This window comes from Paramormyrops kingsleyae, chromosome 4 (genome assembly GCF_048594095.1).
Source record: "Paramormyrops kingsleyae isolate MSU_618 chromosome 4, PKINGS_0.4, whole genome shotgun sequence".
NCBI classification, from domain to species: domain Eukaryota; kingdom Metazoa; phylum Chordata; class Actinopteri; order Osteoglossiformes; family Mormyridae; genus Paramormyrops; species Paramormyrops kingsleyae.
In genome coordinates, this window is record NC_132800.1 from 6340477 (window position 1) to 6366341 (window position 25865).

The 25865-nt window shown below is 50.0% G+C and overlaps 1 protein-coding gene across 3 annotated transcripts in view; it reads left to right on the plus strand.

Annotated features, from left to right (window-relative positions):
• The window catches only part of LOC111857142 (uncharacterized), a 74877-nt gene that overhangs the window by 19502 nt on the left and 29510 nt on the right, over positions 1-25865 (plus strand). For all 3 annotated transcript variants that reach the window (XM_023837681.2, XM_072710509.1, XM_072710508.1), the window contains 2 exons: positions 12868-14497; positions 21845-22139. In XM_023837681.2, coding sequence (XP_023693449.2) covers positions 13088-14497; positions 21845-22139 — 1705 coding nt within the window. In that variant the 5' untranslated portion in view covers positions 12868-13087. The remainder of the gene's footprint in view (positions 1-12867; positions 14498-21844; positions 22140-25865) is intronic.

Below are 25865 nucleotides of genomic sequence, written 5' to 3' on the forward strand. Positions count from 1 at the left end.
TCCAAGCTTTTGCGTCAGGCAGGGACGACGTCCATGGTGAGCTTGATGTCGTGTCCACCTCTGGACAGGATGGCATGTCAGAGTGATGCTTCAGCGTGATGTTCGAAGAGTGATCTGTAGTGACAAGCTGTCCCCGAACATGCAGGTGATAGTTAAACAAATGTAAATGGTGCCCGGTCACCTGACTCTCAACCAGATGACCTCGCTGTCATGTGACACGCCCCAGTCAGCTCTCTAACCCGGCTGGTGATCCGCCTCACCTCAGGCGTCATTTCTGTGACCCGATCAGACCAGGGTGACTGACCCCTGCAGGACTCTGCATCGTTTGAAGTTAAATCCCCAGCTCCATTAATTTAGTGAGCGACGCTTGTCTGGGAAGCCAGTTAAGTTGACTGATGTGGAATGTTCTGGAACGGCCCCTTTTTTTTTTTTCTTTTTACCTCTGGGGAAAATAAACAAACAAAATAAACGGCACCGGCAAGGGTGCTGCTTGCAAATTTCACACGTTTGGAGCGTTGCAGGTTTAGCCCTTTCAGCGGATGACAGCGGCGCAGATTTGCACAGTAAACGGGGGGAGTGAAATAATGGAGGTGTGTGTAGTTGTGGTAAAGCCTGTCACCTTCAGACGCGAGTAGGGGGTGCCGGGAACCGGCTGTATGGGACGGCAGAGCCGGGGGGCCAAATGAAATGCGTCCCTGTGTGATTTTCGGGCCACGCCACATGTAAGCATGCGCTCTGTGTCCTTGGTCACCACCCGACATGCTGGGAAACACGCCTGACATGCTAATGACCCCCGCCGGCTCTGCTCCACCCTGTCCACCCCCCCCCTCACCCCCCCAGATTTGCTCTTTACGCCTGAGCAGCCGGACAGTCATTTGGCCGGGGAGCCGCAGTGACAGCAACAAGCGGAGAGTGGGGGGGGGGGGGGTGACTCACAGCACATAAGTGAGATAGTGAAAGATGGGGGGGTGGAGAAGGGGAAGGAAGCGAATGGGGGCTTTGTGTGTGTGTGGCTGCTTCACTGAATGGAGGAATTAGCACATTTCATGGGTATTTAGTGAGACGATTGCTTTGTCCTGTGTGTGAATGAATGAATGAATGAATGAAATTTTGCTTTTGAGGTTTTCGGAAAAGGTTCTCCTGTAATGAATGAACAAACAAATGAATGAAATAAGATTTTGGTTTGTGATTTTTTTATTTTTATTTTAAATCTCTTTGGAGAAACGAACGAATGAATTGACATATAGAATTGAGACATTTTGACGTGTTTTGTTGCCCCAGGGTGGAGGGTTGGATGGATGGATAGCATATTTTTGTGTGCTCCTGCGTGTGCCTTGTATTAATGGTGGGCCTTACCGGGTGCCGTTAACACAAACCAATGAGATGTTTTTCCGTAGGTGAAGCCATTCCCCGTGTGCTGTTTACGTGAATGTTAATTGTCTGCTTTTCCTGTTTAAGTGAATAAACCAGGTGCTGGATATGTTTACTAATTAGGCAAACGTATTATGCTGGCTATGCGCCGTTTGCTGTCTAGCTGAGTGAATTGAAGGGTTCGTTGTGTGAAATTGCATTTCCCTTTATCGTGACGGAGAGATAGCACGCTTTGTTAGGGAGATAAATCCCCGATCCGCATTTATCCTTGTATGGCACTTTGTGTGTCTCGTGTAGACAAATTAATGACCGCTGTCCCGCTGTTTAGTGGAATTAGCGTGTTGTAATATGCGATTCAGGTGAATAAAGGGCTATTTGAATGTGATATTCGTGTGAAGGATAGGGAGACGTTTATAAATGTTCTCGAGCTGAGCGGTGCAAGGAGGCAGCTTAAGCGTGCTGCTGAGGGTGAATGGATGAACGGTGTCTTTGAAAGCGACATACAGGTGAATGGATGAGGCTTTTAAAAACGCTGCATGGCCAGATAAGAGTAGGTGTGTGTCTTTTAAAAAATATTTTGCATGATTTATTGAAGGCGAGTCACTGTTTAAGTGGCGCGGGGAAAGCAAGGTGGTCCTTTGCTGAAAAATGAGTGGAATCGATGGCGACGTGAGAGGAGTGGAATAGTGTGGCCTTTTTAAGAGCTGGTGCCGTGTCCCTTTGGCGGGGCAGGTGTGGAGGGTGGGAGATTTGAGATGGGGTAATGTCTGTACCTAGCTGGGCCTCGCTTAATGAGAAGGACGCAGGGCGGAACGGGGACGTCACAATGTTTGCTGTCCGTTTATTGTTGATTTTGCCTCCCGAAACCTCATCTGTCTGCACGTCCCCATGCCTGCCAGAGGTAGGGGGGGACGTGGAGGGGGCGCGGTAGTGGCGGAGCTGCCGATGCTAGTGGGTTTTATGAGCCGCTCCGGGATGGGGGGGGGGGGGGGCTGAGTTATGGAGCTGGTGATTTCCGCAGGGCTTTCATACGTCTCGCCGCAAGGTTGCTTCCGGGGGGTGGAGAGATGCCCACTGTGGGTTGCTGGCAGCTGCTTCTGCTGCTGTTCCTGTTTGTTCATCCTAAGCCCCCCCAGACGGCCCTGCCCTGCCCTGTCCTTATTCACACCTTTTATATGTGGAGCCGGTGGCCTTGGTGTATGGGCATGTCCTACAGCTGACCTCAAGAGGCGGGGAGGTATGTGAGAGGGAAGGAGATAGAGAGGGTCGTTAAAGGGGTGACGGACGGACGGAGGGAGGCAGGGGGGGGAAGAGAAGGCAAATGGGACAGGTAAAAAGATGGAGAGGAAGGAGGGAGGGGGTGAGAGAGAGAGTGAAAGTAAAGAAAAAGAATGATGGCAATGGGATGGGGAGGATCTTTAAGATGCGATGAAAGAAAGAAGATGATTGGACAGGTAAGAAGAGGGAGATGACCTTTTAGGGGTGATGAAGAAGGTAATAAAGAAATGAAGGGAGGAAGGAAAGAGAGAAAGGTGAGAGCGGTGGAGGCAGGAGAATTGATGGATGTGATGTCGCGAAGGTGATGGGGCAGGAGGAGAGACAGAGAGGATGGCTGTGGTTGTGAAAGGAGGAGAGATGGAGAACGAGCAGAGGGGCGAGGAGGAGAGAAGTTGGGAGCAGGGGTATGGGAGGATGGAGAGATAGAGAGGCGATGGGGAGAGAGAGAGAGGCGAGTAAAAGTTTGACAGGGGAAAAAAACCAGCATTAGCCCCGCAGACCAGATAGGACGCGGTGGAAGCCTGTAAATCCAACCAGGAATGATCATTCTCCACTATGGGGGGTGTGTAAGGCTCAATCACCTCGTGATGAAAATATAAAAACAGTTTCTAGGTCCCAGAGGACTAGTAACAAGCAAGAAGCAATTAAGAAGATGAATGTAAGTTTTTAGTCTTTGTTGCCTCACTGGTAAACATTACACTCTAGACCAATTAGCCATGGTAACGAGTGTGAGGGGGTATTTTTTATTAGCTATTCACCAACACCCCCCCCATTTGGGGTTGCTTTGGTAAGTAATGGGTTTTGAAGTGAAATGGCAGAAGTTTTAATTGTTTTCGGGAGCGGAGTTCATGGGATGTTAATTATTCAGACAGGTCCTTTAAAGTGCGGGCCGATTGGATTTTTTTTAATTAAAGAGGCGGCTTTGTTAGGAAGAGGAAGAAAGTGTTTCCGTTTGATTCTCTCCCTCCGTCTTTCTCCCTTCATCTCTCTTTCCTGCCTGTGTGTCGTTTTTCTTTTTTTCCCAGCGTTCGAGTCACAACGGATTACGGAGACTCTCCAGAATCTCTTATAAAGCGCAAAGCCGTAGACGGTGAGGTTTAACTGGCTTTTTTAACTGTGTTCTGGACATTGAATTAGTAGTTTAGCAGCAGCACTTGGGTTTAATTTAGTGGCTTTTATTGGCATGACGGGTGTATGTTAATATTACAAAGTCGCCTTCATGATGCAGCTGAGGATTGCAGGCATCATCGAAAGGTGGTTTATGCCGGAGCCATCCTGAGCCGTGTGGAGGATGTTCATATCCAGAGCCATCCTGAGCCTTGTGGACGATATTCACATGCAGAGCCATCCTGAGCCGTGTGGACGATGTTCATATGCAGAGCCATCCTGAGCCGTGTGGACGATGTTCATATCCAGAGCCATCCTGAGCCGTGTGGACGATGTTCATATCCGGAGCCATCCTGAGCCGTGTGGACGATGTTCATATCCAGAGCCATCCTGAGCCTTGTGGACGATATTCACATGCAGAGCCATCCTGAGCCGTGTGGACGATGTTCATATGCAGAGCCATCCTGAGCCGTGTGGACGATGTTCATATCCAGAGCCATCCTGAGCCGTGTGGACGATGTTCATATCCAGAGCCATCCTGAGCCTTGTGGACGATGTTCACATGCAGAGCCATCCTGAGCCTTGTGGACGATGTTCATATCCAGAGCCATCCTGAGCCGTGTGGACGATGTTCATATCCAGAGCCATCCAGAGCCATCCTGAGCCGTGTGGACGATGTTCATATGCAGAGCCATCCTGAGCCGTGTGGACGATGTTCATATGCAGAGCCATCCTGAGCCTTGTGGACGATGTTCATATGCAGAGCCATCCTGAGCCTTGTGGACGATGTTCATATGCAGAGCCATCCTGAGCCGTGTGGACGATGTTCATATGCAGAGCCATCCTGAGCCGTGTGGACGATGTTCATATCCAGAGCCATCCAGAGCCATCCTGAGCCGTGTGGACGATGTTCATATGCAGAGCCATCCTGAGCCGTGTGGACGATGTTCATATGCAGAGCCATCCTGAGCCGTGTGGACGATGTTCATATCCAGAGCCATCCTGAGCCGTGTGGACGATGTTCATATGCAGAGCCATCCTGAGCCGTGTGGACGATGTTCATATGCAGAGCCATCCTGAGCCGTGTGGACGATGTTCATATGCAGAGCCATCTTTTAATATGGAGGCATAAGAGGGGCCATAATTCATACAGGGGGACCCACCAATGATATGTTTAGAATCTGTGAGTGGTAGGGGAGGCAGGTACTCCAGGGGCCAATCAGCTTTCAGCTGGGGCCAGTGGCCCCGCCCCTGAGACAATAGCGCCTCAGCCTGACTCCAGATGCAGTTCCTTCATCCTTAATCCTTAAACCACAACTCTGTCTCTTTATATTCCTTCGTCTTTTTGGCTTCTTTTTCTTTCTTTCTTTCTTTCTTTCTTTCTTTCATTCTTGTCCCTACACTGTGTTCTGTCTATCTTAATTCTCCCTCTAAAATCTCTCTCTCTCTTGTCTTTCTTGTCTCTCCTTTCTCCATCACCGCTTAACAATCCTCTCCACCTGTCCAGTCACCTTCACCCCCCCCCCCCAAGTCTCATCTCCCCCGATTGCTGTAATTAATACGCGCCATTATTTCTGCACATGATTAGCGAGCGGCCAGACGCTCGGTGGGTGCGATTCCTGTGGGAAGAAGCGCGCGGTAATTAAGCGCTGCAGCAGGGCGGCCCTCCTGGGTGTGCCGGGCAGCGGAGGGGACCGCCGCGGATGCGGGGATAGGCTCCGACACCTCTGTCTGCATCCTGTCACTGTGGCGAGATGGTCGGGGGAATGCAGACGCATCCGTGGGCGTATGTAAGTCCCGCGGAGCGGCGTCTGGTCGACAAAAAAGCACTAATTAGACGCCAGCTGGGGAAGCAGCTTTTGGTCACCCAGCTTCAAAACGGAGCTCCTGGGCGCCAGCGGGAGGCCTGCCAGCGCCGCGTCTGCAGCTCCCGCGGCAGGCCTCCCTGGATTTGAAGCACACGGACGCTCCCCTGCCGCGGGTTCCTGCTAGTTTGGGAGCGGCTCTGTACAACTTCTATCTAGTCACGGGAGTTTAATTCGGCTGAGGATTTTAAGCTGGAGTGGGTAAGATCCCCCTATTACTTCTTGCTCTCATTCACTCTCAGGCATCGTTGGCCAAAATGGCTTATTGGCGTTATTAGGGTTATAAACCTTTTTTTAAATATTTGTCGGGGGCACAGTCTCCCCGCCCCCACCCCCCCATTCGTGACCCATACACCTCCAAAGAGTTGGGGTGGGGGGTGTCACACGTGGCATGCGGGTTTGCCGCCCTAATCTTCCCTAGATTCCACGTCGCACCCTCAGATACACTGGCTGTCAGTATTCAATTGGGCATCTCAGATGGCATAATGGACACTGTTCATTTTGGGTGCTAGGGTCAGGGGTCAAAGGTGAAAGCCTGTCCCACGCCCCTGACTGACCCGCACCATCTGCACTACATGGTACTCCTTCTCCTCCACGTTCATTAGATCTCTCCTAATCTCCCCTCATTCCCTCTCACTTTGATTCAGCGCAATTTAATTTTTATTATTATGTTTTTCTGTCTCTCCCAGTCATTATTCTGCAGCCTTGGGCAAAAGCCGTGTGTGTGTGTGTGTGTGTGTGTGTGTGGTTTGCTTTGGTTTTCGAGACTTCGGTCCTTTTCACGAGTCCGCATCGCGAGCCCGGTGATGGAAGATTGATGACACCAAGCCAGAAAACTAATTCTGATTTTCCTCTGTGCCTGAAGATTAAGGGAGATTAGAGAGATAGCGTGTGGCAGGGACGCGCTGGCCGGAGATGCGTCCCAATCTAACGTGGCTTTTCTTGCTTGCTGCAGGGATGCGTTTACACACGGAACCTTGCAGAGACGGAGAGCTCGGAAAATCCCTGCTTCACCTTTTGGGCGTGACATGGCTTCTATATCATACTTGTGTGTGTGTGTGTGTGTGTGTGTGTGTGTCACTGGCAATTCTAGAATGTTTTTTTTTTTTTTTTTTAGTTAGTTAAGAGAGGCCATAATTCACACAGGGGTGCCAACCTTTTCGTTAGCCCATGATATGTTTTCAATTGGTGAGTGACAGGGGAGGGAGCCAATCAGCTTTCAGCTGGGCCCAGTGCCGCTGTATACACCCTAGGTGTATATAAATCCATATGAGCCCCCTGTGGATAACAAGCCCTCACCACCACATTATGGCTGTGGGTCGTGCACTCTGAGCCGGGTGCAGCCCCAAGCTGCCGTTCTCGTGTTTGTTTACACACCAGTCCCCCAGTTGCGGATATGGACTCACCGTGGGGGTTTACATCCCAGGAAGGACAGCCCTGTTAGGTCCGCGAGAAACTCCCTATCCAGAAATTTACACTGTGAAAAATACTGGCGGAATAGAGGCTTAAAATCTGAACATTGCCTTGGGTAGAAAATAAAACTAACAGAACAGAAAAGGTGGGAGGTGGTGGAACGGCACATGCATCGTGTGCGATCATGTGATCGGCGTGCACACGGGAATCACCGTGGAAATGGCGAGGAAGCCCCTTTTCCCTTATGATCCGCCCCACCCTCGTTGTGGCGTTTCTGAGGCTGGGGTGGCGCGCGCTGCACACAGGTGCTGATTAATGTACCCGTAACCCCCCCGCCCCCTCCCCCCCAAAAAGCATGTGCGCACACGCATGAAGGACGCAGGCCGGCTCTGAGTAACTCGCCTTGGCCTGCCGAGGACACCCACATCCCATCTGGCCTGCAAACACGGAGGCTGGGCGCGTGCACACACACGCGTGCGAATAATCCCACGCGTGCGTAAAAAGCACGTACGCAGAGATTCACACGTACAGACGCACACCCATAAAGTTTCTTTAAAAAAAAGACCCTTCTGGACAGTAACGCACATGGGTGCAAAGGTGTGTGTGATCGCAGACCGGCGCTCGATCGAGTCTGCGTCTGAATTGGTACAAATTTCTCAAATCTGCTACATATCTCAGAGCCTGGGAATCGGAAATCCATAGCAGGCATGATTCCGCACAGCATGCCTACGAGGAAGAGGAAGGAGAGGACGGTCTGTGGAAGGAGTGAGATTGTTCCGAGCAATGACCTTGATGCCTTGTATTTGGAGTGATTCGGCAGAGTTCAGTGTGAGGTCACACGTGCCAATAGACTTCCGGGTAGCAAGATCCTCCCAAGTGCCATTTGGGTTAACCAAAGGCCAGCAGGGGGAAAGGGGGATGTGAGAAAGAGGGGGTTTGGGGTCATTGGGTAGGTGCACGGGGGCTGGACGAAGGGGTTAGTGTGGTATTCAGGAGGGTAAGGGCTACACGAATGGGACTTATGGGAAAGTGAGGCTGGGCGATATGTGGGCAGTGGAAGTGGGGGCACGAAGGAGATGGAGGGGTTTGGGTGGGGTATAAAGAGGCAGGCCCCTGGCGCGGTTGGGTGGGGGCTGGTGGTGTGCCCACAGGGATGCGCTCGTCAAGGATGACGCCAGCCTCCTTCCCTATCTCCGCACTCTCTGCCAGCTGCCCCCCCCCCCAATCCCCCAGCGCCGGCTTTATACACCGTCTTCCTCCTCATTGTCTCTTACATCCTTTATATCTGTGCTTTAACTCCCCCGTTTCTTCCTCTCGCTACTGTCTCCTCTCCCAGCTTTTATGTGTGTGTGTGTGTGTGTGTGTGTGTGTGTGTGTGTGTATGTATATACACACACACACACCAATTTGTAATTGTATCTTAGTGGGGACTCTCCATTCATTTCTATTGGGAAAACTCTAATCCCAACATGACAACCTTAGCCCGTATCCAGCCCAACCCTTCACCATAAGTAACCGAACAGAATACGAGACTTTTGGCATTTTTACCTTTTTTGTTTGTATTCATAGATCTTTGTGGGGACCTGAAAAATCATCCCCAAAATGTCCAAAAACAGGTTTTTATCACATTATGGAGCATATTTGGTCCTCACAATGTGATTATAAACCTATTTATCTCTCTCTCTCTCTCTCTCTCTCTCTCTCTCTCTCTCACACACACACACAAACATCTAAATATAAATAAATAAATTTTCCCACATCTCTCTCCGTTCTGCCTGTTCAACTCGTGCTTAACCCCCCCCACCAAAGATCCCCTCCAAAGCTGTGACGATCGCCCTGGGCTGGATTGTCCAAAGAGCTAAAGAGCTGAAGAGCTGGGGGGCGGGGGGGTGGGAGTTTGTGTCAAAGGCCCCCGCCCCCCAGTCCCGGGCATCGCACCCCTTCCTGCTCTGCCGCTTGTATCCCCACCGCCTTCGCTGTGATTGGCCATCTCACACTGTTAATACCAATATGCATTTATGAATTAGAGTAAAGCTGTGCAGTGTAGCGGTTTCCTTGGGACATTGTGTTATGGAGGGATTTTTTTTCTGGGCGTCTGCCGCAGGCCCTGATGCATTCTGGGACTTTCCGGCCGCTCGTCGTCCTGTGGCGTTTCTGGAAGCCCAGGGGAACTCTGCTGTGGGGGGCATTATGTAAATGACTGTGATTTGAAAATTACACCGTGTGTGTGTGTGTGTGTGTGTATGTATGTATGTGTGTGAAAATACTCAAATACTCAAATCAACTCACTGCTCGCAAAATCTACCGGGCGCTAAATTCAAACGGGAGCCCAAGGTGACATTTTGTCAGGGGACTCAAAATTTCTAGCTACACCTTTGTGGGTGTGTGTGTGCGTGTGTGTGTGTGTGTGTGTGTGTGTGTGTGTGCAGACTTCTGTTTGGAAGCCTGTCTACGTGCTTGGTTTACTGTGTGGGTGTTTGAGCATCTGTGTGTGAGGCGGAGAGATGAAGGGAATTTTTATCTGCTAGCCTCTGTGTGTTTCAGTGTGTGTGTTTCAGTGTCTTTGGGAGTCTGTGCTTTGAATGCGCAGAACCCCTAGACTTGACTCCTCATCAGTAACCTCATGATGCACTCGTAAGGCCTCCTACACATACTTTTCCCAGAAGCGCGCCCTCCTTCCAGGCAGCGTCCATCCCTGTTGCTGCTTTTATTAGTGTTTGAAGCAGCAGCCCTGCCTGCCGTGTGACCGTGCGAGTTACAAATGTGGTTTCCGTCTTGCAGAAATCTTCAGCGTTGTTGTCGGTGCTGTCAGGGTCCAGCTCTGTCACTCAGCCTTGACCATCTGGCTGTCTAATGTGTATCCGTGTCACCTCGCTGTTTACAGGGTCGTCTGCTGTATGACTCTGTGTGTGGGTGTGTGTGTGTGTGTGTGTGTGTGTGTGTGTTCCTCTGTGTTCAGGTTTCCTGGCTTTTGTTAGATGCTCCCCGGTGACATTATGGTCTCCCAGCAGCATTCCGGATTCATCAAGGAGACGAATCAAGTCAATCCTGGTCTGACAGTGAGGATGGAGATCAGACGAGATGAGGTGTTCTATCTTAACAGACGTCTAAGGAAATCGTCTGCATGCATTTGCGCGGAGATGAAGTCATTTGCAGGCAATGTGTCCATGAACATATTAACATGGGGAAAAAATGACTTTTAAAAAACTTCCCCTTAGCAGAACTTTCTATCATTAATGGACTTTTCTTACTTGCGACGGTCAGAGCTGAAGCACAGTGAGTACCTCAGAGTGTGTGTGTGTGTCGCTGTATATCTCTGCCTGTGAGACATGAACAACAGAGTAGTAGAAGAAAAGAGGGGAAGGAGGGGGGGGGAGGCCAGGGGCGCCTGGACGAATGACGATTAGGACCCCCTTTGGTATAAGCTGCAGGCTCCGCCCCCAATCTGCCTGCTCCCAGATCAATGGTGGACATCAGTCATTAATGCTAAGTAGCCCGAGTTTGTTCACATCCGGACAAGGATGACAGCCACTAATTACAACTTCCAACAGCTGAAATTATCCTCTGCTGCCAGAATGCAGACCTGGACCTTGCCGGAACGTGGCTGTGTCACTGGGGTTCATCACTGAGCGGTTCCACGAGTCAGTAGAGGGAGGGGCTCATTTACTCATTTTTCTGACTATTTAGCTTTTATCCAAAGTCATTTACAGTAGAGGTGCGTGCTCCCTGGGATTTGAACCCACAACATTTGCATTGATGGCACAGTGCTCTACTTGTTGAATTACAGGAGCTCAAAATGAGGACAGGTTCAATTCTTGGAGCGATTCGACTTAAGGGCCTTTAACGATGGATGAGTCATTCTGCTGACCTGGGGATCAGAACCAATGACCTTCTGATCACACAAAGACCTCTTATGTGATATTCGCCCATTCAAGCCCAGTCCGTTAGCATGCCCCCTGATGGCTTACAGTGGTTCTGAGGCCTGGTTGCAGATTGAGTGGTTTGCATTGAGTGTTGAACCTGAGACTCTGAATGGGTCACTTCTAAAGATGCTGTTGTCACAAATCAATATCGGATGCCTTCGGATACGGGGGGGACTGAGTTTAAGGAATGTTTCAGCAGGTGATCCCTGCATGGGTTTGTGAGCGTCTCCGCATGCTTTTGTGCTTGTGTGCATCTGCTGGAACCTGAAGGTGCTTTTCTGAAGGTAGTTGTTTGGGTGCCTTGGTTACTTATGGGTTTATGTGAGGCAGAGACCGTAGGTGACACATGGAGAAAAGAAAAGCAACAAAATAACAGCCTGCGATGCTCCCCGACCGCTAATGGGGAAGCAACGGCATGCACTGAGTCACCCGGATCAATAGCTGTCAGGACCCCCGCAGAGCGCCAGCCTGTCATTGCCAGTGACACGGGGCCGTCTGAGGATCCTGCCTGATTGAAACGTGACATTTAGTGTCACAGATCTTGTCCTCCCTAGCTGTCTCTACATGACACCCTCGATGAATATTTGTAAACAAAATTCACAAATTACACTCCCGGAGAACTTCTCACAAAAATCCACATAGACAGTTTCTACGTAATAAATCTCTACAAGAAACATTTCTGTGTCACGTGGTTCTGATCATGTGACCCTGTCTATCCATTACTTATTTCTCCATGTTACATCCTTTTATTGCAAAAACAGGGTATACAGCATGCATTATATGTCTGCATGAGAGCAGTATGCATGCATTCAAACACACCGGCGTGACCTTTTTGCATACTACCAGACCCAGATGTTTACCAATGATGTACCTTGACCCCCGCAAAAGTCAAAAACTGTTAAAAACTCTCAATGACAAAAATACGTATTTGACTCAATTTATGTAATTGGCTATTGTTTTTTACTTAACGCTCCAGTGGCCTTGTGGGATAGCGTCCGCTGGTTGCAGACTTCAGAATTTCGCAGAATGTAGTAGTATGTCATCTGGGTACCATTCACATACTGTTTTGCATACTATATTTCACCTACTACATAGCAAACAAGTATGTGGTTTCGGACACACCCAAATTCTCTTCAAAGGACACTGAAAGTCTCCAGTCACCAGTGTATAAACCTGCGCCATGCTGACCCTCTGCAGACAATGCTTAACCATGTTGAGGTGGCCGGTTCTGTGGGTCTGGAGAAAAGGCATGATTTTGAATGAGCCAACCTGATCGATAGCTGCCAAGCCTTTCTGATTGACAAACTGTCAACTGGCTCAACGAGGGACAGGTTAAGCTACCCAGCAGGACCAAGTGAAAGGATTGTATGGGTGGAAAGAGACTGATAAAACACCCGCAATGCTACACCAGTCCTTTCAGTTGCTTTGAATCCTTTACACCATGAGCAAATGCTCTTGAACTTAAGAAACAAGTGGCCTTGTGTCTACAAAGGCAGAATGCAGGTTTCAGGCAGCTGAAAAGTAAGAGCTTTAACAAGTCACCAAGGTTACAAGGTCACTTAGATAATTCTGATTACGGGATGAAAATTGGCTGGACTTTATGAAGAGAAACTAGAGAACAGGAGTTACGATAGAGCTAATCTCGTTTACTTGTCTTTAGCTTTGCTGTCGTTGTTTCAAGCATATCATGTTATATTAACCGCTTGCCCCCTTGTGCTCACGTGCTCCAGCATTCATCGAACACGTCCAGGCTGTTTTTGCCTGCCTGTGCTGAGAGAATGTGGGCTTATTAAATCATCAGGTCCATCTGCTTCTATGGAAGGATGGTGATGCGTCCTGCTTCATCTTTGCTTCACTTTTTAATGAGGCTGATGCAATAATGACTTTCTCTTTCTCATTCCTCATTGCAGGATAGATCTCTTCACCTGGGAAACTCATTCGGTCCTACGTCTAGACAAAAGACCAGAGGGAAGGTGTGGTTTGGCTTTTAGCTCTGCGAGTGGAACAGTATGGCATTGTGGGAGAAAGATACCAAAAGGACGACTAGGAGGGAGGGATGAAGGAAACAAGAGAAGCATTCTTCGTGCCAGAGTTTTATTCTTGTAGTGTCTTATAGCGCCCTCCCCTGTCATGTCTGCCAAAATCTATCTATTCCTGGCCACCCTCTGCATGTGGGAGGGACTTGTGGGAGGGGCCTCTCTCACTACGGTTCTGAAGAGAAGGGGTCTAGGGGCCCATGGACCAATGACAGTCGAGAAGACACCTGCCCACCAATGGGAACCAAGCTTTAAGAACGATGTCCTTCTGCCAGTGGAGGTCAATGACTCGATTGATCATACATCACATGCAGAATCAAGTGGCTCCAAAGAAGCAGCCCGAAACAGTTCAGCGTCTGTGTCGGCCGGCACAGGAAGCCGTCGTGATCTGAATTTAACAGTTCCCGTGCCACTTGGGAAAAGCCAGATTTCCCTGGATTCAAGAAAGGCCAGAAACGCCTCTAAGAGTGTCGACTCCTTCAGGTCAGCTTGGTTCGATTATAAGGCTTACGCTCTCCACCGTAAACTAGACCACACGTCTCCCTACAATAAAACCAGATTCAAATCCCTCTTCAAATCCATCGTAAGCTCAGACCCAGCTGTCTTTACGTTAGAGGCTCAAGAAAGGAGGCTTCATGTGGATCATAACAGGAGATTAAACCTGACCGAGAAACCGGCAATTAAGCCACATCCAAATCGAGAGGTAATTGCACCACCACAGAGAGAGGTGGGGCAGGAGCAGGGCGCCAGGGATAAAACAGGCTGGGACGTGAACAGGAAGCAGCATCCGAATCAGAACAATGGGCAAAAGTCAGCTATTGGGGAGCCACAGGAGCCCAGAAGGATGAGGGTAGCAGATGTGGATGTTCCCGATGTGGGCAATGAAAACACTTTGATGGATTTGAGCCAGAATAAGAGGCCGCATAAGAATGTTCACACTAACAGCAGTACAGGAAGCAGCATTACTCAGGAGAGCCAGAACCCAGATCTTTTCGTGAGCAGAGAGAGTTTAGGGTCTGCCATTGGATCTCCATCACCTGTGCCCCGTGAAGTGAGCACAAGTGACAGAAAGGCGACGGAAGATAGGACGACTTTGGTTCCCCAAAACAAGCCGGGAGATGAGACAGATTCTAGAATGGGAGCAGTTCTGGAGAAAGAACATCTGGTCGAGCAGAGCCGACCAGCTGTGAATCCTCCGGAATCCTCCAGGGACAGCCTAGATCCCAGGAGCAGCGACATGCACGACGATAGCAGCCACCTGCTGAGACTGCAGCCCGACATGGTTCCTGACGTGGGACCCGACGGAGGTCCCCGCCATGACATGGGACAACATGCCTCTCCAGATTCCCCTCTCGGGGGCCGGGGTCTGCTTTTCCAGGAGGCTGAAGATGGTCGAGGGCAGGGAAGCGAGGGAACCCGCTCGCGTAGCAGGCGGAGTTGGATTTGGAACCAGTTTTTCGTCATCGAGGAGTACACTGGCCCAGAACCGGTACTGATCGGGAGGGTGAGTGACCCGTAGGCATGAGCGACCAGAACGCGATTATATGCACATCTAATGGAGGTACGAAATCCTCAATAAAGTATGAAGTCTTCATATTCATGCTCTTTCAAAGTCATCCACTGGGAAACTTATTTTTTTTGTTCGACAGTCTCTTAATTATTGGTCTCTAGGCCCTTGCCAATTAACGATATAGATATTGAAACCGCAAGTCCCACTCTGCGTGTTAGGCTACCATATTGTTTTGGCTCATTCAAGGCATACTAAACGAAAAATACAAATTTGTATTTGCCTTCATTACTGTGAATCAGTCATTTAGCTACCTAATTGTTTTGGGATTAAGTGAGGTTTAAGTAATCAGAGTTGTAGAATGCTGAATTAATCACAATTTGTGCGTATTATTATAAAGGCCTGGAGAAAAATGCTTATTTCTATTTTTGTGTAGGGTTCCTGAGAGTGTAGACGTTCCTCCAAAACAGAATTGATGAGGGGCTCGTGCGAATTAAAAGGGATGCAGAGGCGGTGAAGTGCAGAATTCCGAGAGCAAAGTCGTCCTTTGGAGTCTGACGTGACGGGAAACAGCGGAATTTAAACGTAGTTAATCCGCACGCTGTCACAACGTCGTCGCGTGACGCGAGTGTGCCTGGGGGGGGCTCCGTCGCATCTGCTGCGATGTGGGTGTTTGTTTTCTTTTTATCTCGAATCGCAGGGCAGTGCCTTAGGAACGAAAGCCGATTGATGTGTGTCAGATGGAGCGAATGGGGATGTTAATGTCGGGCTCTTCAGGAGTCGGGGCAGGTGCGGATATATCTGGGTGATCAGATGAAACATCTCAGGGTATATTGGCTGGTGCTCAGAACCAGGGCACAGGATATCGCTGTGCATATCAAATTATCACCTTCTGGAACATGCTGGATCTTTCTGCCCCCAGCGCCCCCCCCACCCCGCTCCCCTCACCTGACATCGTGCCCTGGCACTTGTCCGAGTGCTGAATACATCCTCGTAAATGTTTCATCTGCTACCTGGACCATGGAGAATCGGGTCGCCGCGGAGACGGGCGTATTGCCGTGGAGACGGTGAGGTCAGGGCAGCTCGGATTGGCCGGAGCCCCGGTCATATGAGCGAAGGGACACGCCCGTTTCTGCAGAGCAGCTGCCAGACAGGCAGAGCTGACCATCAGGGAGCTCTTAGCAGTGTATCGACTCAATACGTCAGGCCAGTCTGAGGCCCAGCTATTCCTTCCGAAGCCTCTCTCCTCGTACCCAGAGAGTCAGTAACTTTTAAGCAAATGCTTTACTTTTCTTTAAAAAAACACCTCAGTAGTCTGATGAACTGATGCAGCATCTGCTTTGTCTTCGGCAGCATTTCTCAGCTGTCAGCGGAGGAATTCATGGTTCGCTGATATTTACTAATCTGGAGTACAAGTGAGGTCCTCCTGGTGCATGTTGTGTCTTATGCGGCACCTCCGAGGTAATTCCCTCAAAGCTTATCCAAACCTAGATGTTAATCTCCCGGAAAAAAAAGGATTTCATTAGACCTTCAAAGCAGGCAGACTGTTACTCATTAGTGTGGACCTGCTTCTTGGGCTTATCGGCAGCTCTGCTTAAGTAGGCCCAATCCCTGGCCGGAATATGAATATTTATGGGCCAGACCGGGCCTCTGATGCCGCTCCCGATCCGAATGATTAGCGGTTACAAATATTCTGAAACAATCCTGATTATATTCAGCCCCAAAACAAGTGGCGATCTTGCAAGTGCTAAATATTCATCAGCACCTGTCTCTGCCGTAACTCTCGGCCTCGCATTACGGAGGGATGTGTCTACGTGATGAAAACTCACGTGCCCTGTTGTCCTTCGTGAAGGACCTTTTTGGTACAGCGTCACAGAGATCTTCCAATATGGCCACCCAGGCAGTTAACATTCTGTGTTTTGACAGCCCAGAGGTAGGGGCTGCTTTTAATACAATTTGTCAGGTGCCGTTGCTGCATTTTATTTAATTTATTTTTTTATAGACCTGTTAGGATGTCCGAATGAAGACAACGCGAGCTAGCCGCTGACCGTAGCTAATGTTCGGGTGATAACCTGAGCATTTCCGTGGTGTCTTTGCTGTTACCGTGGCGCCCGGCGACAGGCCCTGAATTCCAATGCGGTGGAGACACAGGCTCTAAAGTGCATAAACACACTGGCACACGAGGGACCCCAAATGTTCGATGGGACAATGATTTAAATTGGCTTCCTTACCATTAACTGGTTGCAAAATTGAATAAGGCGGAATAGCCACATAGGTGAGTTACGCATTTGTGCTAACATTTAAATGTAGTACTAAGTCCTGATTAACTCATTAGGTAGCAGGTGACAGGCAGCCACCTAGGGTGCCATCTGCTTTGGGGATACCGACTTAGCCAGCCAGTTTCACGTTATCTCAGATAGGGGGCGCCGGCGGTGAAGTTTGCCTAGGGCGCCACATGGTCTTTGATTGGAAGATAGTGGTGGTAGGCAGGAAAAAACCAAGAAATCATTGAAAAGGGAAGTGGGGGGAAAGGATGCAGGTATGAGGAGGTGAATAAGGAGAAATGGCAGGAAAAAATGAAAGATAAGTGAGGAGAGAAACAAAGGAATGATGAGAAACCCGCAAAGGAAGATAAAGGAGATGGAGATGCCAATAACCGGGGTGGGGGTGGGGGGGGGCACCAGCTGGAAATGTCCTTTGTAATCATTTCGAAATGTTTACTTTTTACCCCACTCGCTCCGTTTTTTCTTATTTTGTTCTTACGTCTATGGATTTTATCTTCACAGCGAAGAGCATTTAGGCTGGAGGCGGCTGCACGGCAGGAACGAGGACGCAATTAAAAGGGGAGGCGGGGGGAGAGCGGGGCGTGGAGGAATGAGAGAGAGGTGGGGGCGGGAGGGTGTGTGGTACAACTGCCCCCGTGCGCCGGGAGGAGGTGCAGGTCTTGGCCCTGGAAGGGCAGAGTTCGTCAGTGGGTGAATCGGTAGGGTGGTGTCGAGTTTGTATTTATATCCCGGAGAGGTGAAGGGCTGGGAAACGTGTGGGGATCCGGTGGATAGTCAGACTGATGCTCTATCTGCATGTCTGGGGAGACGGGAGTGAACGAGGGAGCAGGAGAGGAGGAGGGAGGAAGAGAGACATGGAGGGGTGAAGGGGATGGCAAGCCGTTAAATACTGTTTTATTACCAACCTCCCCCACCCACTCCCACACATGCACCTACAGTACATTCCCCGGCAACAGAGGAGGGGGAGGGGGAGGCTCTGCCACTCTGTGGTGCCGAAATTTATGTGTGGGACACAGAGAGGGAGAAGTGAGGAGGAGAAGGTGAGCCGGAGGGGACATTGAGGGCCCTAAGGATATGGCCCAGGGGGCCTGGTGTCTGGCGTGTGCAGACCTGCTGGCCCATCAGTGCTGTCCCCCCAAGCTTCGGCACATGGGGCGACCGAGCCAGGGCCAAAAAGACCAGCGGTTACCATGACGGGATGGGTAGTATTACTGAGGGTTTACTCTGCATAGCCGCAGGAAGTGGCGGGGGGGTGGTCAGGGCAGGGGAGGACAGGTGCAGAGACACTGAAGCCCAGTGGTGCCACGTGTGGCATTAACGTGCCGTGAAAGGCGCGGGACCTCGACGCATAGTATTAACGTGTGGCATTAACGTGCCGTGTAAGGCGCGGGACCTCCACGCATAGTATTAACGTGTGGCATTAACGTGCCGTGTAAGGCGCGGGACCTCCACGCATAGTATTAACGTGTGGCATTAACGTGCCGTGTAAGGCGCGGGACCTCCACGCATAGTATTAACGTGTGGCATTAACGTGCCGTGTAAGGCGCGGGACCTCCACGCATAGTATTAACGTGTGGCATTAACGTGCCGTGTAAGGCGCGGGACCTCCACGCATAGTATTAACGTGTGGCATTAACGTGCCGTGTAAGGCGCGGGACCTCGACGCATAGTATTAACGTGTGGCATTAACGTGCCGTGTAAGGCGCGGGACCTCGACGCATAGTATTAACGTGTGGCATTAACGTGCCGTGTAAGGCGCGGGACCTCGACGCATAGTATTAACGTGTGGCATTAACGTGCCGTGTAAGGCGCGGGACCTCCACGCATAGTATTAACGTGTGGCATTAACGTGCCGTGTAAGGCGCGGGACCTCGACGCATAGTATTAACGTGTGGCATTGACGTGCCGTGTAAGGCGCGGGACCTCGACGCATAGTATTAACGTGTGGCATTGACGTGCCGTGTAAGGCGCGGGACCTCGACGCATAGTATTAACGTGTGGCATTGACGTGCCGTGTAAGGCGCGCGACCTCGACGCATAGTATTAACGTGTGGCATTGACGTGCTGTGTAAGGCGCGGGACCTCGACGCATAGTATTAACGTGTGGCATTAACGTGCCGTGTAAGGCGCGCGACCTCGACGCATAGTATTAACGTGTGGCATCAACACTCTACCAACCTGCGGTATTAAAATGCGATATCAACATGGGGTATTAATATGCAGTATAAGTACGGGCAATTAACATAAAGCATCAATGCACAGTATTAACATGCGGTATTAACCCTCCGTGTACCTGTCTGTCATGCTGAATTAACCCCTTCTCTGCCAGTACGTCCTGCTCTTACCCCGGCCCTTCTGATATCTGTGTGGGGAATGTTTTCTATGTTATGAGAGTTGTCCTGAAATTTAATTGTTGAATTGGTGTTGCCCTATCTCCCCATTCTGGGGTAACAGTGTTTTCATTCTCTTTTTTTTTATCACGTTTGTTTTCCCGAGTAAATCGTAATTATGCTCGTGTCTCTCTCTCTCGCCTCTGTTTCCCGTCTCCATTCCTCTAATCAGTTCAATTCATTTAGCGTTACTGGCGCGGGAAACAAACACGCGTGCTGCCAGCGCTGACAGACACATGACGTCCGAAACAAAAGCCAAATTTCAATTTCAAGCCAGTTTGCTGGCAGGGTTTAAGGCCGAGGTGGTGCCGTGGCCACCGTCAACGAGCCTGAGATAAACATGCGGGACAAACACCACAGACCAGATAGTCTGGCTAAATACTGCTGCTATCTCGCCCCTTTTCAATCCATTCTCATCTATTTTTACAGCTGGCAGTAGTCATGCTATGGAAAATTCTAGAAAAAAAAAAAGTCCAGTAGAAACCATGAAGAGGACGCACAGTCACCTTGTGCCTCGTCATACTGGGTTGTGGGCGTGTCCCTTCGAGGCCCCCTGGGAAGCCACACCCACAGGCTGCTATTTAAACAGTCTGTCTGCTGTTCAAGGAAATTAATAGCCTGCAGTAATGAAAGAGAAGGCGGTTATATATATATATAGAAAGAGATATAGAAAGAGACAGAGTGATGTCTTCTTTTCGGCAGTCTCCGAATTTTAAGGGAAAGTTTCACGGTATATATATTTAATCCCTTGTGAGTATATTTCACGCCGGCGCTTTCCGCTGTGTCAGGCTTGCAGGGCTCCTAATTCACTCCGCTTTCCGGTGGCAGGGCACGAGAGCACAGGCCTCCAGGAGTCTCTGGACAGCTTGCAGTTCTGCCGTCTGAATTATGTTCCTGTCCTGAGTCGCTTCGGCGCAATATATCTGCTGTGCCACTCAGGGCCAGAAGGGGGTGTAGCGGTTAAGAATATGGGCTTGAAACCTGAAACTCACTGGTCCCACAATAGGTCATGCTATGGTACTGACCCTGCATAGGTTATTACATGTGTATTACATAGCTAACGCTTGGGCTCAAAGTGACTTTTTGTTTTATAGATAAACAGCTTTGAAAGAGGGAGAAGGGAAGTTTGGGATACGACGTGGCTGCTACACACAGCACCACACGCCTGGGGCTCAGGGCCCCTCCTGCCACTATCACTTAGGCGGTTGCCGGCGGGAGCGGCACATAGGGGGAGGATAGATGGCCGCTCAGTCCCAGCCCACACCACGGGCAGGGCGGCCCACTCTCCTTTACCGGCTTGCTGATGACGAGCTCCGTTTTATATTTCAGTTTTGGCTAATTGCTCTCTACTTGAGCACCTGCTGCTTGCACCTCGGGCCATCTTTGAATCCTGGCACCGGTGATCTAAGGTTCATCGGCGATCGTCTGAGCAGGCCTGGTTGTAGGCTCCGTGATCGACTGACTGAGGCTGCCGCTTCGACCGTATGATTAGTCTGATGTTAAATTCGGCGATTAGCTTCTCTTACCTGGCGGGGCATTCTGATGTGCAACCGTGATATGTCGTGTGATTGTTCAAACGTGATTGTGATCTGTGATCGCCTTGGCAGACCAGGACGTAAACTCGGGGATCGGCCCCGCAGGCCTGGTTGCAGACTCTGTAATTAGCTTGGCAGGCCTAAAATAATTGAGTATGGTGAGAACACACGCAGTTTTTGTTTATTTAACCGCGGTGCTCTGGCTGCCTCGCACCCCTCAGGCTGTGGTGCTCTGTGAAGTATTGAGCTGTCAGTAGTGTGCAGGCCCAGCACGTTACCGCGCAGACAAAGTCATTCGTCACTCAGTGGCATGTTTTTGAAACGTGGGTAAATTCGGGTTATCTCGTGGACGTACTCTTTCCCAGTGTCCTCATCTGTTTTTTTTTTCTTTTTCTGCTCCCGGTTATGGCCAGGAACCAAAAGGAGATCGAATAAAGTAAAAGAAAGTCGCGGAGACTCTGCGGACGTGGAGAACGGGAGGCCTTTTATTGATCCCGTGGAGTGGCTGGTTAACGTCCGTCATTTATAAGTGGGCTTTGAGAGGTGGTGGGCGTGAAAAGCTAGAGTAAGACCCACCAGCATGAAGTAAGTCCAGGCGCAGTCCATATCATCCCCACGGAGTCTAGATTAAACGCAGAGGGTGTCCGCACGGCTGGATAAAGGGCAGTGCTGGGCTGTTTTCCCCCACTTATATCAGCACTGATAAATTGTGCTCCTCTGTTCTTCTCATTTACTTTAAACGCTTCCGACAAGCTGCTCGCTGGGCCCGCAAGCCGCTAAGTTCCCAGTCAATATCAGGCACAGTCTGGAGGCTCGTTCATTCGCCATCATGCCACGGCCGTCCCTGCCCTCTCAGATCCCGCTCCCTCTGAGTAATTCTCTGTCTCCTCTTTCCCGTGTGTGTTTCAGGGAATCATTCCCTCCATATTGGCAAACCGTGTGCGGTTTTTTTTGTATTTAAATATCTTTTCCGTAATTCATCCCCCCCCCCCCCCTTGTGGTAATTTTGCCGTAATTTAGCCGTTTTGCGATGGGCCATTTGCGAAAACACTATGCTTAAGCACAGGTTGACTGACTGACAGATGCATTTATGGGAATGAGATCTGTTTTCACCTCCCCCCCCCCTCCCCACAGCTGCGCACGGACATGGACAGGGGTGACGGGCGCACCAAGTACATGCTGCGGGGGGAGGGGGCCGGCTCAGTGTTTGTCATCGACGAAAAGACCGGCAACATCCACGTCACCAAGCCGCTGGACAGGGAGGAGAAGGATGAGTACCGGCTGATTGCCACGGCGACGGACCGCCAGACGGAGCGTGCCCTGGAGCCTTCCTCCCAGTTCATCATCCGCGTGCAGGACATCAACGACAATCCGCCCATCTTCCAGGAGGGGCCCTACAGTGCCACCATACCCGAGATGGCCAACATAGGTAAAGACCGCACCCAAAAATACAGCACCCATTATGCGAGGGTAAAGAACGGGCCTAAAAGGTTTCCTGTGAGTGCCTTGCCTGTGTGATCCAGGTGGGGGCGCCACAGCCCCGTTGCGTGTGCTTCTCCCCCCCCCACACCCTGCCACTCCTGCCTCACACCACTGAGCACAGAGAGGCCATACTGATCACTGCCAGCCATGGTAATTCTCTCCTGTCCTCTCTTCCCCCTGACCTCCTGTCATCCTCTAAACCCGCTCTCTCTTTGTCCTGCTCTTTTTTCTCTCCCTCTGTTTCTCTCCACTTCCCCTATACCCTTCTCTTCTTCTCTCTATCCCTCCATACGCTGTTTCAGTTTCTCCCTTCCACTCTCGCTCTTTCTTTCCTGTCCCTGTACCCTGTTCTCTGTTTCTCTCTATTCTCCCTCTAACATTCCCCTCTCTCTTTTGGCCTCTCTGTCTCTCTCTCTCAGCTTCTCTCTCTGTCTCTCTCTCTGTCTCTCTCTCTCTGTCTCTCTCTCTCGGCTTCTCTCTCTGTCTCTCTCTCTCGGCCTCTCTGTCTCTCTCTGCCTCTTTCTCTCGGCCTCTCTCTCTCTCTCTCTGTCTCTCTCTATTGCTCTCTCGGGCTCTCTGCCTCTCTCTCTCGGTCTCTCTCTCTCTGTCTCTCTCTATTGCTCTCTCGGCCTCTCTGTCTCTCTCTCTCGGTCTCTCTCTCTCTCTGTCTCTCTCTATTGCTCTCTCGGCCTCTCTGTCTCTCTCTCTCTGTCTCTCTCTGCCTCTTTCTCTCTGCCTCTCTCTCTCTGTCTCTCTCTCTCGGCCCCTCTCTCTCTGCCTCTCTCTCTCTGCCTCTTTCTCTCGGCCTCTCTCTCTCTCTGTCTCTCTCTCAGCCTCTCTCTCTCTCTGTCTCTCTCCCCTATTTCAGTATTCTGCTGTTTAGTTTTTCCATAACAGACCCTTTCATCCAAGGTGACTCACTCATCTTACGAAATATATATTTTTTAATTTCTTATTGCCCCCCCCCCCCCCCCAAGCATGTTTACTGTAGACATTCATAATAAATGATTCGCTCAAGGCAGCTCTTCCCATCACAGTGCACATCTGGCCTTGCTGGTACACATGTGGAGCCTCCGATGCACACCTGGGTTGATTGGGGCTTGGATTCGGCTGATGTGCCATTGGATCTGCTGCTGAGGCCCCCACTCCTGATATCACTGAGTGCCTTGTCTGCTCTTGAAAGTTAGGGCTGCTTTTCGAAATGGTCTGTACTTTATACAGGAAAGAAAGGACAGCTATGAACTTAAGTTACCCCGTCCTCTGTACCGAGCCATTGCTCTCGGTAACGAGGTGATGTAGGGGGCCGGGGAGTGGATTACATCTGTGAGCGATTCATTTGTCTGGACAACGCCAGGATGTTTAATCACCACCCAGAGCTGCTCCCTGTTTTCTGCCACATTTTCATACTCGTATATCAAGGAATAAGTGCACTTAATTCTCTGAGATTCATTTTAGATTTAATTTTAGGATATGAAATAATAATCGCCGTAGCGATGTCACTACCTCGAAGTCTGTAGAGATTTATATAGCTGTCGTTTTTGGTGACATACAAAGAGATTGTGTTTTTGCTTCAGTAACGTGACTCTCCATGTGAAATAATGCTCCACATGGGGCAGGAATCCGCCCACATGTGTTAGGTCTGTTTTCATCCCAGATTCAATTCCCAGACGGGCTGTTAGTGCCAGATCACAGGCAACATTGCACAGGGTAACTTCCTCATGCAGTTTAAATATTTTGTATTATTATACAATCACGTCAGCATGGATAAACCTTGGGGTTCAGATAATCAAATGCAATTCAAATTCAAATTAAATTTGAATTAAATTCGAATTCAATTCAAATTCTATTCTTTGCACAGCCTTCTCGCAGACTACAGAATGGCAAAGTTCACAACAGTACAGTTCAATCAAAACAATAACTATATAAAAATAGTTTTGCAGTGCATCTCCAGACTCAAACTACCCCCCTCTTTCGTGCTTCCTCGAGTCACTTTCTTTTCTTCTCTTTCTGTGACACAGCCAATGCTTTGATGTGAGAAAGCAACAGCTGCTCCGCAAATCCACTGTCCCCTCTGAGATGCCAAGCAGTGACTCATGGGAAATGTAGTTTCCATTTTCACTGATTATCTTTTTTTCATTGTTTTTTTTTCCAGTTTTGAGGCTGGTAGCCTTTGATTCATTGGGAAAGCCTGATTTGTTTGGGAAGCTTGGAAAGAAACAAGAGGCTGTTTTCTACAGCAGGACTGGCCGCTAACTGGGGGTGGATGTGAGGATGGGGAATGATGAGGGGGCGCCAGGGAAAGAAAAAAAAGGGTGTAAAAGTTAAAATGTATATCTACAGATATACCAGCAGAAGGGGGCCAGGGAAGGTGGAAAAAGAAGAATAGAGTGAGGCAGATGGAACAGGCTAACAGAGGGTTGGAAAAGGAGGCACAGATTGAAGTGAGAAGAACGAAAAAGAGAGGAGGATGAGTGGAGTGGGAGTAAGAGCGGGGTGATCAAGGATCCTGGTCACAACTGATAGACCCAAAGTGGGTAGGAGAGAGATTGGATGATGGTATGATGGAGAGAGAGTCAGTGTTGCCGTTGGTTACGCCATGTCTCTTGCTGCAGTTGCTGTAGCTTGAACCTACGGCTGCTGGCTCACTGGGGGCGGTTTTATGAATGCTACACTGCCCGTGGCTAGCCATGTGCGACTCGCCTCTCTCTCTCCCAGCCAGCCCTCCACATCAGCAGGCTCCCTCATACTCCATGGCGCCCCCAGCTGTTTTTTTTCGGCACAAACATCCAGTTCTCCCGGTGCTGCGAAAACACCTTATTTGTAAGTTATTTTAACAGAAGCGAAACTTTGGCAGATGGGCAGAGTTTGGAAGAGCAGTCATTTCCCTGCGCGTGAGTAGAGATGCCACATGCCGTATAAGGCGACCTGTCGGCGTGACAACGGCGGGGACGCCGCCCCTCCCTCCTTCCTGCTTCCTGGATGGCTTCATCAGCCTCTTGGCGCTGTCTCCGTGCAGCTTGACATCCCCGGAGCTGCCCCGCTAGGCCTGCATATCTGCGTCTAAAACACGGCATGCTGGGAAGGGTGCGTCGCCTGTCTCGAAGGGGGGCAGGCGGGCGGCGGGCCAGTTCACAGCAGACACTGCACATAAACAGCCACACTGGCAGTGCTCACTTCACTGTGCTCCATTCTGGCTTTACATTAACCCGGTTCTGCTCTGTACCACTGCCAGAATGGATTTCGTTTATCGGCAGGATGTGCCACACACCCCTCGCAGGTGACTGCTTTGTCAGGCGCTCGCCCCCGGAGCACTACAGGATCCGGTTACCAATCCCAAGATCCCCTTCGTGCGAAAGAAGGGTCGTTAAACTTATGGGCAGAGTTTAAAAACCCGCAGTTCAGCAATGCTTTTAAGTCTTTGTTTCTGATAAATTTTACAGATCCCAGTATGTAATTAGTCATCAGTCACGGCAATGTGGTTGGAGAAAGGAAAAAAAAACATACAAATGCTAAAAAATTTAAAGTTAACTATGCAGCAAATTCGAACATAATTGAGTTATGTGGTAGACAGTCTCCGAGGTCCGTGTCTAGCTGCAGTTGTCTTTGCCGTGCTGTTTATATTCTGCTAGGCTCCAGCTCACGGCTGTAGGAGTGTAACCCAAAGACAGATTTA